General features: G+C 39.9%; 1 protein-coding gene across 2 annotated transcripts in view; it reads right to left on the bottom strand.

The window, feature by feature from the left end:
- The window catches only part of LOC148425785 (zinc finger protein 516-like), a 56,264-nt gene that overhangs the window by 18,482 nt on the left and 23,906 nt on the right, over positions 1 to 13,876 (bottom strand). For both annotated transcript variants that reach the window (XM_088411116.1, XM_088411115.1), the window contains exon 2: positions 1,837 to 4,048. In XM_088411116.1, the coding sequence (XP_088267242.1) occupies positions 1,837 to 3,526 (1,690 nt within the window). In that variant the 5' untranslated portion in view covers positions 3,527 to 4,048. The remainder of the gene's footprint in view (positions 1 to 1,836; positions 4,049 to 13,876) is intronic.

Raw genomic sequence — 13,876 nt, 5'->3', positions numbered from 1 at the left:
CATGTCAGTAATTGGCATTGAATTTCAATAAATGTGTTTTATGCCATTGCACATTACATTTCCAAAAACGGATTGTTTTGCAGTGCAGTATTATTGACAAGGGCCAATAACAGAGAGCCTCTGTAGTTTTGATATTTGGCCACATGATGGCATCTCTTTTCACTCCACACATGCCGAGGAGCTTCAGGAGCTATTTTCCTCTAAGCCCCTTTCACCAACAACTACTGTATTTACTACTCGAGGGTAAAATCCTCCTAAAATTGGGTGATCTGAAATGAGCCACGCCCAATTTAATGTCAGTGTGCTAATGATCTTACACCAGAATATTAAGTCAGTAATTCAAGAGTGGCTGTCAGCGCTGTCATTAAAACTGTCATCAGCACTGTTACATGAACAAATGTATTGGTCATGCTTAAAAACACTCCAACGTTGTAAATGATTATCGCATTCTAAATGAGCATAGTTCATGTTCTACAATGAATTTGTTGTGGAAGACTGCACTGTCTTGGGTACCATCTTAAAGAAATTGTGGCCCACTTGTCACTGACCCTCTGACTACAGAAATGTTATTTTGGATGAATGGACAACAACTACCCCAGTAAATGGTATCTTCAGATTTATTTTTTGTAAGTGTACTTCCTACTTTTTGTGCCAATAAAGTGTGTGTTAATCATAGCAGTGTTCTAACCGGTTGGCAGCCAATCACAGGACACACAGACTCAAACAACCTCTCACACACACGATCACAATTTAGAGTGTCCGATATCCCTAAGATGCATGTTTATGGGGTTGTCGGAGGAAAGTACCCGGGAAAACACACATACACACACACACACACACACACACACACACACACACACACACACACACACACACACACACACACAACTCCAAACAGGAAGGCAAGAGCTCAAAGCGACTGTGAGGCGAATGTGCTACCCACTGCACCATCTGTATGAGTCAAAGTGAAACGTAAAATACAAAAACTCAACTATCGTATTATCTTATTGGTGTTTAATCCGCTCTAGGATTGGATTTGTACAACCTAACTCACAATTAAGTCCAAAAAACGTTCAGAGCTAACATTCAAAGCTACCCTCTGAACCTTTAGCTCATTAATAAATGTGTATCTGGCCGAGTATGCTTAACACATCGATGTCTGACGGCTATACTCATTACTGCAGCCGGTGGCACCTTGCCATCAAGTGTACAGGAAGCGCAAAGCTTTTCCTTATATGGTCATTGCAATCCACTTAAGAAACCCCATTGTATTCTCTCCTTTGAACAAATGCTATACAGGTGGACATCTGTTGTCTTCAGGGAAATGGGTGTCCATCAGTTCCATACTTCCATTAGTGTTTAGTCTTTTTTTTTTTTTTTTACGTTTCTTGTCATTTATCACTGTCCATCAATGATGAACCGATGGACCTTTTGTCAGTACTGAAGTCATGTAAACCTCTGGTTGGCATTAGTAAACATTCCACTGTCAGAAAAACTGAAACTCATTATGGTTGTTTTCACATTATTTGAATCCAATGTAACTTTGTTTGCAAAACAAGAAAGATAAACATCCTCTCACTGTGAATGTGTTAAGAATAAAGTTTTTAACACACGCACACACACACACACACACACACAAATTGAATCTTCAAATTATTAAGGCAAATTTCATTGAATTGGACTGCAGGTGTAATAACAATAAAGACCATTCGCCCAGCCGTCCGAGGGTCCGTCCGTTCCCGTCCATCCATCCACCCATCCATCTATAGATTAGTTTTTCAGACATATTACGAAGGTAACAAATGCTTTTTTTTTTTTTTTTTAGTGGTGACTAACCTGGAAACCCTCCTGAGTTGGCAGTGCCCATCTCAGATGCCTGGTCTCTGAAAGTAGAGGCTGGTGGAGAATCTCCATACCCCGGAGTAAAGGGTCGAGTTGGGGAGCCTGACTCTGGATCACTGGTGGAACTCCACCGATCTTTACTTGTGCTTTTTTCCTTCTCGTCTGTTGATGTTCTGCTCCCATCTTTTCTATGGACTCGCTGGTGGAGAATCATCTGGTGACGACTACGAAACGCCTTCCCGCATTCAAAGCACTCAATGGATTTAGAAGGACCTTGAGACTGGGCCGGCTTTCTCCGTTCTTGTCGAGATGATGGTCGGTATTCTGAGTCGCTCAGGCTCTCTGGCGTTTGGTCTCCAGATGAATCTTGGTTGCCAAAACCAGAGCTGTTACGGCGACCTGTGCTACGTTTTTCTTGAATTTGAGGAGCATAACTGCCGTCTTCCTCTCCAATACTTCCTCCATCACTGGAAATCTTGCTGTTCTCGACTGCTTCTAAAACCTTTCCTTTCGTAGCCAAATGCCATGCTTGGTAGCTGCAAACTGGATCAAGCTCTCTCATTCTTTGACCCAGCATCTTATCATGTTCCTCCTCCTCATCCTTTGCTGCAACAGACTGAAGGCCTAAATAGTTAAGTAAACGTCTCTTTGTGACTGGTGTGTCATCATCATCATCATCACTAGGTTGTGACTGTTTCTGAGATTTCTTTCCATAACTTAAACTGTGGACTTGATCATGAGCCCTCAGGCTTTCTTTGCTATGAAACACATGCCCACATTTAGAGCACATTTGGTAGACGGATACAATGGAACCAACAAGTTCAGGATCTTGTACTACACCATTGATAGTGGCAGGATGCTCAGCAGAATCTGATTTTGTGCGAGACCGTGATCTGGCGTTGTGTGTTTTCATGTGGGATTTGAGAAACCAAGGTTCGCGGAAGCGTCTTCCGCATATTTGACAACAGTGGTCCAGGATCCCAGCATGTTTCTTCATGTGTGACTTTAAGAACCAGGCTTGTGTGAACACCTGGCCACAGGTTTCACATGGAAAGGACCCATCACACTGGGATTCAACTGATTCTGCCACTGCGTCCTCCTTAACACTTGTATGCTCGCCTGTGTCTACAGTGATGTGCACCTTCTCAATGTGGCTCAAGAGCTGGTCCTCCCGCTGGGCCTCATAGCCACAAAGACGGCAGCAGAAAGGCAGATGATCATTTACAGATTTCTCTCTTTTCAAGCTTCTCACAGGCACTTTCCTGCGGTTATCTTCGGAACTGTCTCCATTGAGCACCCGATTACAAGCGGAGCTGCTTTTGGTTGGACTTGTGCCTCCATCAAGACCCTCTGAAACACTCATCTCCTCTTCCTCTGCGCCCCCCTCTTCATCCTCATTGGAGTGGTGCCTAGAGAGCGTGCCCAGTTTGTGGCTGCGTATATGAACTTTGAGGTTGCCCTTCTGAGAGGCCCTGTGGTCACAGTAGGGGCATTTATAAGGGCGTGCACCAGTATGGCGTCTCATATGCTGCGACAAAGAGCTCAGGAACGGGAAGCTGCGGCTGCAAACATTGCAGTCATAAGATTCTGGTGTTTTGTCATCCTCACCCTCAATATCATGTTTGGAATTGAGCTTGTTGGAAGTTAACTTTTCGCTCTGATTCCTCACATGAGTATCCATCATCTCCACGCTAGGACTTCACATGGGATTGGATCTATCCTGTTTACTAGGCCTCTTTCAGAAAAAAAAACAAACAAAAAAATCAATCTTCTGCTATCTGTGGTTGCACATCTATAGATGTCAAGTAAGCCTTTGTTGGTTAATTAAAATGTTGTCTGCTGTCTGCAGTCATCCAAACAGGAAGCTGCTATTACAGCAATTCATTTAACGCTGTCCAGTTACAGGAAGCAATGCCATCTTACCAATGTCGCCTATCAATGTTGGTAATTTTGGTCAATCTGAGTTATTCTCTGCAGGCAGTAACATAGCATAAAAATGATATATGCTTTAAAATGTAAACACTATCTAAAAATCTCTGAATAATGGTTTGCTTGAAGGGTTTTTAATTATTTCTATCTCCAGGTGCCGTTTCAAAAAGTGTTTTTGTTAGGATTATTCAAACACACTATCTATCTTCTTTCATTTCACTGTCCGTCTTCTGTCCTCCATCTTCATATTCCCCACATAGCAGACATCGACATCCACCTAAGAATGAAAAAGAAAGTGGAATATTGGGATGGAATAAGGTGGTAAGGGGGAGAAGATGGAAAACACACAAAAAGAAAAATGTTAGTAATGCAATTTATGGAGACACATAGACTTTATGTAAGTATTCACATAATCGCATTCTGTATTACTCCTCCTCATAGTGTCACATATAACTGAAATCCAGGATTCGTGCAAATGAGCCAGGAAGTTCTTACAGTGAAATAGGCATTCAGATTGAAAATCAGTCATGCTAAAGTAATTATTCACTAATTTTCTACTGCTTATCCTATTCAATCTAACCAGGCTGACTTTGAACAAGAGGTGAAGAAACCTTGGATCGGTTGCCAGTCAATTCCGAGGCATATACTCAACTGGCAAACAATCATTCATATGCACACATCCCCACCTATTAAAGGATTCAATTACCCTAAAATGCAAGTTTTAGAGAATGTAAACGGAAGCCGAACTATGTGAACAATACATTCATGCAGATAGACATTCTAACACAGAATCTTGTGACTGTGAGCATGACCTACTGGCTACATACAGTACACACAAGATACGCTCAAACACTGATACAGGTCTTGTACTTGCTCTCACTAAATGTACAAATGGACTATACTTTATGGACATTGAACGTATACAGTATTAAGCGTGGCCGTATCCGTTCCCTTCAACTGTATTTACGCACAACACCCATCAGCATGATTGTGCAATGATTTGTGCAGAGTTCGGGTGCTCTGAAGCCACACCAGCTGAGTTGACACTTTACACAATCAGGGTGGGGGAAAAAGGGGAGGGATGTTTCGTGTTCACATCAGCAAGATCAGCAAAGCCACCATATTCCCTCCCCATAATGGCCTCACAAACCTGCCTCAAGTCACACGATAAGGTCCTTAAGTACACAAAAGGAAGTGGCTCTTCAGACAATTTACCTTCTATTCTCAAACCGTAACTGAATGCTGTCACAATGAGGGGCAGAATGAAAGGGAAAGCGTGAGGATGCTGTTTTGATACTGTGGACAAATTTGATACAACATTCTTACTTAAAGCATGGACGCCACATGGAATATATCATTATTTTTTTTTTTTTATATATATATTTAATAGAACATCATTATTGGTTTGATCATTCTGTGGGTTTTTTTTTTTATGTTTTTTAAAATAATGAGACGTCTGTGTTACTTGAAACATAATTATGAAATCTACAATAATAAGTCAGATACATTCTGTTACTATAATACCACCATTTGAAGTTACACTGCTGAAGAAGATTTTACCAATTGTTTTGCACCAGCTCTATCAAGATACAGAAACGTTTGAAACTAGAAAATTGCTTTTTTTTTTTGTATTTGAGGATCCTTTAAAACATAAGTGGTGATCATAAGAAATTATACCGACGCATGTTAAAGACCATAGCAGAGCTATTGCTAGGCTATAATAATGACATGATAATTGATCTTCAGCACAAGCGGATTTCAGAATGCACACAATTGTTCGTCATTACTACTAGCACGGAGAATTGCTACCCTCTACCAGAGCCAGCTATTTATATACAGTAGACTCTTTATTCTATTGAAAACCGTGAAGCCTTAATAGTTCACACTGCTTCCTGCTCAAGTCATCAAGACTTCAAGGCTATATGAATCAAAAGTGGGTTTACACTTCCGCCACATTTCACATGATGATGTGGCATATTTTATTGCCATTTATGTAGTTAAAGATTATTTACAAACAGCGCAGGTGGGTTTTAAGTCTTATAATGTATGTGTAAAACAAGCAAGTCTCGTCATAACCAGGTTTCAAGCAAAGCTGAGTTTACTGTTGGAAAAAAAAATAAAGCGAGTCAAGCCATCATCAAATGTCTAGCAAGATTGGGCAAAGTAATTACTTGGTTCAAGCAAGTTGAAAGTCAAGTCATACAATCTTGCTCTGTCTCGACAAATCTGGAGTGAAATTTGTTAAAAAAAAAAACAAAAACAGAATTTTCTGTGTTTCAAACTCAATTTGACAACTGTTTTCTAACAAAATTATGACATTTCAAGAAGTTTTTCAACAGGAATGTGACAGACAACTGATACAACTCAAGTGGAAAACAGAAAAAAAATTGAAAATTTTCAATGAATAAAACACACAGCTGTAGGAAGATTGCGCATTTGCGTACTCCCTCTAGTGACCGAGTCTGCAGCATGGTTGCATGGCAGCTCGTCCCCCCGCTTGCCACTTGTCATGGTCAGCCCCGTCTCCCAATCTCTACCAAGTGCTCTAACAATGTGCATGCAGAGATGGTGACATTAAACCTGCGTGCGGCTCTTCTCGTAGGATGGCGATAACACTTCACAGGGCTTGTGATTTTACCTGGGTGGCCACCTCAGCTAATATTTAGCCCATAGCATACACAGATGCAGGACAAATAAGTCACATAGACTACTTAGATTATATTAATTTGCTTGCGCATCATTCAAACTAAAGAAAAACAATAAAAGATGAGTCTGTCCATCCGTCCATCCATCTACCGTTCATCTATCTACCGGTTCATCCAAGGTCTCGTTTTGTGAGAGCAACAGCTTGGGCAGGGAAGTGCAGACTTCCCTCTTCCCAGTCACTTCATCCAGCTCCTTCATGAGAATCTCAAGGCGTTCCTAGGCCAGCTGAGAGACATAGTCCCTGCAGCATATCCTGAGTTGTCCCCGGGGCCTCCTCCTGGTGAGACATGCCCGAAACACCAAACCAGGGATGCATCCAGGAGCCATCCTGAGTGGATGCCCGACCCACCTCAGCTGGCTATTCTTGACATGTAGGTGCAACAGCTTTCCTTCAAGTCCCTATCGGATGACCGAGCTTCTCACCCTATTGCTAAGAGACAGCCCGGATATCCTACAGAGGAAATTCATTCGGCTACTTGAATCCTCACCATAGGTGAGGGCAGGAACATAGATCAGCTGGTGAATAGAGAGCTTCACCTTTGGGTTCAGCTCCTACTTTAACACGACAGACCGCGTCACAGCATCAATCGGCCTGTCGATCTCTCGTTCTATACTACCCTCACTCATGAACAAGATATTTAAACTCGTCCACTTGGGGCCTGACCTCATCCCCGACTCGGAGAGGGCAATCCACCCTTTTCCAACTCAGGACTATGATCTCAGATTTGGAGGTGCTGATATTCATCCCAGCCACTTCATACTCGGTTGTGAATCGCTCCAGTGACAGTTGGAGGTCATGGAAGGGGTCATGAAGAAGCCAACAGCACTACATCATCTGCAAGTAGCAGAGATGTAATGCTGACACCCCACAAACAGTCCTCCTTAACTCAGCTGCGCCTGGAAATCAATGTAATGAACAGAAACGGTGACAAAGGGCAGCTTTGGCAGAGCCCAACCCTCACTGGAAATGAATTTGACTTATTGCCAGCAATGCAAACCAAATTCTTTAAATCAGTGGTACAGGAACCAAAATGTCTGTATCAGAGGTTCAGTACCTTACCAAACCCCACAGAACTCACAGGTCGAACACCTTCTCCAAGTCCACAAAACCCATGTAGACTGGTTAGGCAAATTCCCATGCACCCTCAAGGATCCTGCCGAGGGTGAAGAGCTGGTCCCAATCAGGGATCAGTTAAAGCATGCTACCGATCAGGGATAAATAGCAATCTTTAACTGTAGCATTATTATATTTTCTTTAGGTTCTCAGAACAAAAGCAAAGCTGAAAAAAAAGAATAATATACAACTGCTAGTTAAAAAAAAAAGTCTTTAGAGCAATTCATAGTAATGTTCACAGACGTAAAAAATAAAAAAAGTTTATAATCAGGGCAAAAACAAAATCATTTCATTTGGTTTGTATAAAAATAACTGGTTAGCTCCCATATTTATTTACTTATGTATTTAATTATTTATTAACCATAGAGTCATCCGAATTCAAACGATGCCCAAACCTCATGGGTGAGGGGCGGGGTATATTTGATGGTAATATTTAATTGTGAGATGGGGCCCATGAGCACGTAAAGGGGTCCTTGAACATGATTCCCAAGTGTACAAAGTTAACATAGCAACAACAAATTCTGATTTGAAGTTGGGAACAAATAGACAGTGAAGAATTAAGAGTGAACCTTCTGTTTGAATGCTGACAAACACACTTGCACACAAAGCAGTGCAACTGTGAAAAGAACGAAACAGAGGTGCTTATTTGTCCACACGTGTTTTGGAGCCTATGTGTACACTGTGGGGTTTTAACAGCGTTCCATAGAGACAGCATAGAAACTTCAGCTGTTTGAACAGAGGGTTACACAAACTCGTACACTCACTACTTTGCAGAGGACACACATTGACAGCTTTGCAAAGAAACAGATGAAAAAAAAAATCTTGCCAGCCTTCACACAGTTATTTATGAAGAGGAGACACTAGCTTGTCAGATTAGGACAAAGAAAGTGGTACTGTGCCTAAAGTGCAATGACACAGAAAGACATCCATAGTGTGTACTCTCAGGATAATCAATTATCCATTATGAACAAACTGCTCCTCATTTCTTGTGCAATCCCTGTTCCAGACAGCCAAAGACGGGGGTCTGCTGTAGCTCCGTTACTAAGAAGGAGAGGAGTAAAGCTCACACCTACAGCTCATCCAAAACATATAAACAGAAGACTGACGGTTTCTAGGTCAGCAGCGAAATGAAAATGAAAAAGATTCAGTTATACTATGCCGAAGTGAAATATAGCTTTACAATCGAAATGTAAGAACACGTAGACTAAAAAGAATATTCTGGCTGTATTCATGTCTCTGCCTGCTATTAAATGGTTCCAAAATCTACTTTAATACTGTTTCTGGAATATATTGCCACTTGACAGACTCACATTAAGTCGTTATAAGGTTGGGAGTAGGGCTGAACGATTTATTGTTTCAGCACCAAAATTGCTACCTCAGACAACTCAATTTCAAGATTGTCAAAGCTGCATTTTTTTTTTTTTTTTTTTAATTTAAAGGACTTTCTCCTCAAGCTCGCCAATCAGTGGCATACGACTATGACAGGTCACACTAACCAACTTTGAACTGGTTGAGAAAAGAAAAAGGAAACAACATCAATTCTGCATCACACTGTCACTCAAACTCCTGGAAATCATTTGTTTCGTGACTGCCAGGCAAAGCTAGGCGATGGGATAGCTTGCTCAACAGTAGCACGGAATTACACACACACGCACACACATATATACAAACAGAGTGTGATGTGGCTCTTCTCTTCCATAGTGACAAATAAGCTACCCCAATAACAAGTATAGCGCTGCCTTTCACCAAAGACGTATGAGCAGTCTCAAAGCATGTTAATCGGTAATGTGAAATGCGATTGGGGAAAGTGGGGTAAGACCCACAATAATTAGGTGAACAATAGATTTTTCACATAAGTCAGGCTAGAAGTGCGCAAGGTTGATGAGCCAATAGTTATGAACAGAAAAGGTGTATTATAATTAATCCGTAATCAGGCATACAATAAGACTAAGCCATAGCAGACATTTTGCACACACACGAACTACAGAAAAGCAAAGGGATGAGGTCAAAGATGACACAGAGCTCGAGGTCAAACTTAAGTTAAACATTTATAATACCAGCAATGCTACTTGCACCATTTTGCACAACTGAGTCCTGGGTTCTGAGATCTACACAATAAAAGGTCTCAACGTTATTCATCTAAAAATTGTTGGTTTTTCTGATGTACTGCTTTTTTTAATGTTAAAAAGAATATTATATTATATAATTGAAAGCTTTATTTGAAAGAAATAGCAGACATATTGATATGAAAATGCAAACTCTGACAAGACAGGAGAAGCAGACAAGAATGGATATTACGTACATGTTTTGATTGCTTTATAAAAAAAAAATTACTTTTCACATTTGACTAAACGGATCATAAATACTTAATGATTTTTACACTTTTCACAATCTTATTTTACAATTGAACTCTTAACTCCAAAATAATGATTGATATCATTATATAAAATTCAGACGATATCGCTAAGCCTTCAGTCTTTGTTTGAAGGACAAATATGGGGACAAAAAGAATTCACATATAGTGTTACATTAATGTATAAAGAACACATGTAAATGAGTTAAACATTAATGTTTACATGCAGTGTTTGGAGTAATGAATTACAAAATAATGTACTTACTGTAATGCATTACTTTTTGATGTAACACAGTAATGTACACATTTTTACACAATTTTACACATTACACACAAGAAAAAAAGTTATATTTTCCCCAGCAGAAATGAGAGTAATACATTCCAGGGCATTTTTAACCTAAAAGTGGTGTTCGTTCCCCAAAATCGCCCAAAACACAAGAAGAAGAACAAAACGTAAGTTGGGCCGACCGATCTTTCTGAGGAAGGAAAGGCTTTTGTATTGAAAAGAAGTAGGAGACATGCGTTTTGGTGAGACGAGCATTTGTTTTGTTTTTTTCATTTTTAATATGTTTTCGTAATTTTAGTTTTTTTCACTTTCAATTAGTGGTAAAGACAAAATTATGTTTGAATATTAAAGTGTGATTTGTAATTTAGCGTACAATCTTGTTAAAGCTTGCCTACTTTTGGTGTCTGGGTTTTTCCTGTTGTGGCTTTTTTTTGTGGAGTTTGCCTTATTTTGCTTTTGGGTTCGTGTTGTTTTTTCCTGGCGTCTGTCATTAGTGTAATTTGTGTCACTTGTCATGAGCGTGTTCCAGCTCTAGTGTCGCTCTAGTATTTCGTGTTTTGCCCAGCTTCTGCGAGTAATAAATCGTTTTATTGAGCTCATTTCATCCTGCCTCCCTGCATTTTGGATCCACCTTCCCATATCCGTCGCCAACATGCCGCACCGATATGACACTTGGTGGACTTCATAAAACTTTGTGGACAGTTACCTTAAAATTATTATTCCGAAGTTTAAATTCTGGTCATGAGTGAGTTCCAGCTGTAGTGTAGCTCTCGTGTTTCGCCTAGCTTCTTCGAGTAATAATTTGTTTTATTGAGCTCATCTCATCCTGCCTCCCTGCATTGTGGATCCACCTTCCCACATCCGTCGCCAACATGCCGCAATGACATGACACTTGGTGGACTTCATGAAACTTTGTGGACAAATAACTTAAAATTATTATTCATAAGTTTAAGTTCTGGAAGTATCACATACAATGATAAGTTTCATTTGTTAGTGCGGGTTCATTGATGTTTAAATGCTCCGGAAGATAGCCTGTGTAGACCAGTAATGCATGCGTGTGCTTCTGAGGGGGCCGAATCACTGAAGGCCTAAGTGTGAAATGCATAAAACTACCAATGTAAACTGGTTATTCACGTATTTTTTGTTTGTTTTTGTTTCCTTAATCACCAAACATGAGAGGGGCAAACTATATATATATATATATATATATATATATATATATATATATATATATATATATATATATATATATATATATATATATATAATAACCAAAAAAATGTGTGTTTATGACGTCAAGACAAATTAAAGACTTTTTAAACTTTCTAGTACCACTGAGTGCCCTGATTTGCAGTCTAACTGACTGTGGGTGGAGTTTGGACTTCGCAGAATTGGGCATAATGGGACTTTTGCAACATAGTGCAGTATGGTGGCACAGAACAAGTCCTAGCCAATCCTTGCGTTATCCTTCATATGTATTAAAAAATGAGGTCATGCAAAGCACAAGAGGCATTTAGATGCTGCACAAATAGAAATGAACTCGCTGGTCTATGCATAGCATTGGCGGGCATTCATACAGATAATTGTAGGATCTCCCCTTGTGGATGATGTTGTTGCCATGTGCAAATGGAGAAGTCCTTGCGCTTTAGGACGTGCTTGTTTTTAAGCTTTCGCCGTCTTAATTAAACTGGCCAAATTACTGTACATACTGTAGAAGCTGGTGATGTACCATGTGTATCGATTTTTGAAAAAAAAATGAATAGGACCATAATTGGACATACGCGGTTTCCACCAGAGAACAATGATTTCCCTTTTATGAAGGTATATCTAAGGCGAAGGGGTGTCAAACATAGGGCCTTGGAGGGCTAATCTGGCCCTAAAAGAATGGGACCAAACCCATTAGTCTGCTGGTTGTAAGGCCATTGTATGTGAAAATGAATCACAAACAGAAAAAACAGTTAACAAACACTAGATCCTGAGCTGCTGTCTGTCGCAACTCACACTCATGCTCAGTAACAACTGACTCTCAGTTGTCCTCCGCAGGTTTCTTCGTGTCTGGCATTGATGAACCTTACAATACACAAAAATGTGTTCTTTTATAAGCAATGCCAATATCAGCACTGCAACTTACAAACAAAAGTGACCATCTGCTGTGGTGGTGCCAAATAGCTTGCTGATCTCTTCAGTGACAGAAAATGGAACATTCACATTAGTATTAGCATCTAACTTCGTAATGCTAATGCTCAGCGCAGATAAAATCCTTCGATCGCCCCAATGAGATTCCCATTGGGTGTGGGTCACCATCTGGGACATTACAAGACATTCGTCTTTGGTCCCTGTTGTATTATAACATTCAGTATTGTGTTTCTTTTCAAATTTACTTTATTTACAGTTCAGCAGTTAGAACATAGCGCCGATGTATTCAACATGACATCCTGACTATTTCATTGATTTTTTTTTTTTTTTTTACGTCCTCTGTCATGTACATCATTATGTGGGTGCCATTCAATGTCCAAAATGAGATACTACAGCACCATTATATTATGTTCAATTCTTTGCAATTCACTAAACTTTTTGCAAAAAAATGTACAACCACAGATTTCACTTGGTGCATTTTCCTTCGTCTGTATATTATTTATTTGTATGTATTGTTTTTTCAATTTATCTAATCTTATTATGTGTTCTATAAAAAATATTTATTAGATGAACAAATGGTAAAAAGATCGTAAAAAATTTCCATTAATTTCATGCTACTTGCTATGTAATCCTATACTGTATTGTAATATATAGGGAAGCAAAAAAATGTTATTTTACTTCATCTATTATTTTTTATTTATTTTTTATAATTATATTTCCAGTTGTCGCCAACTATTAGTGATGAATTAGGACCAGGCAGAACACAAGGACAAAAATCTGCAAATAATTGCCAGTGTTTTTAATATAAAGCATGATTTTATCTGCCCAGCCCACTTGAGGCCAGATTTTCCTCAACGCGACCCCCGAGCTAAAATGAATTTGACAACCCCGATATAAAGGGACTGTGGTGTACTTTCACTTCTTGCAAGTTATCTAGTTTGTGACTCAAACTCACTATTATTTCTGATTTGCCACAGTTTAGTCTGCTTCTGTCCCTGGACTGTCACAACAGGTCATGCTCATAAGCAGTGGGGGGGTTTCACAGCATTGTTGGGCTCCCCAATTCCCATACGATCCACAGTTCCTATCAGTAAGCCTTCCCTCCAACCCCCCATGCATTAAACCAAACCAGGACAATGGGGGGCTGCCTCTGTCTGTCCCTTGTCAACACCCACCCCAACCCATTTGCGTGAGAAGGGCCATTAGATAAAGAGTCCACTGGGTCTGTGTCTATGTTTGTGCAGGAAGTGGCAGGTGTTTAGGTCAATACTGTCATTATACATTTTGGTGACCACTCCATGCTCGTGGGATTACTGGACAGGACATAAGGGAAATGGATGAGTTCTCAGCCCCAGGTCATTTTGTCAGTGAAACAAATGTGGTAGATGGAGCTTTCTGTTGGCTAAATAATGTTCAGGGTTACTGATAATAATTTAATTTAAGTTAAACTCTATAATGTTGCGCAACATGTGAATATAATCTATTTTCATACAAAAGAGTATGCCTGCTA

This window comes from Hippichthys cyanospilos, chromosome 3 (genome assembly GCF_059441005.1).
Source record: "Hippichthys cyanospilos isolate Australia breed blue-spotted pipefish chromosome 3, RoL_Hcya_1.0, whole genome shotgun sequence".
In the NCBI taxonomy this organism is placed as follows: domain Eukaryota; kingdom Metazoa; phylum Chordata; class Actinopteri; order Syngnathiformes; family Syngnathidae; genus Hippichthys; species Hippichthys cyanospilos.
This window is presented reverse-complemented; position numbering and strand designations above follow the sequence as displayed.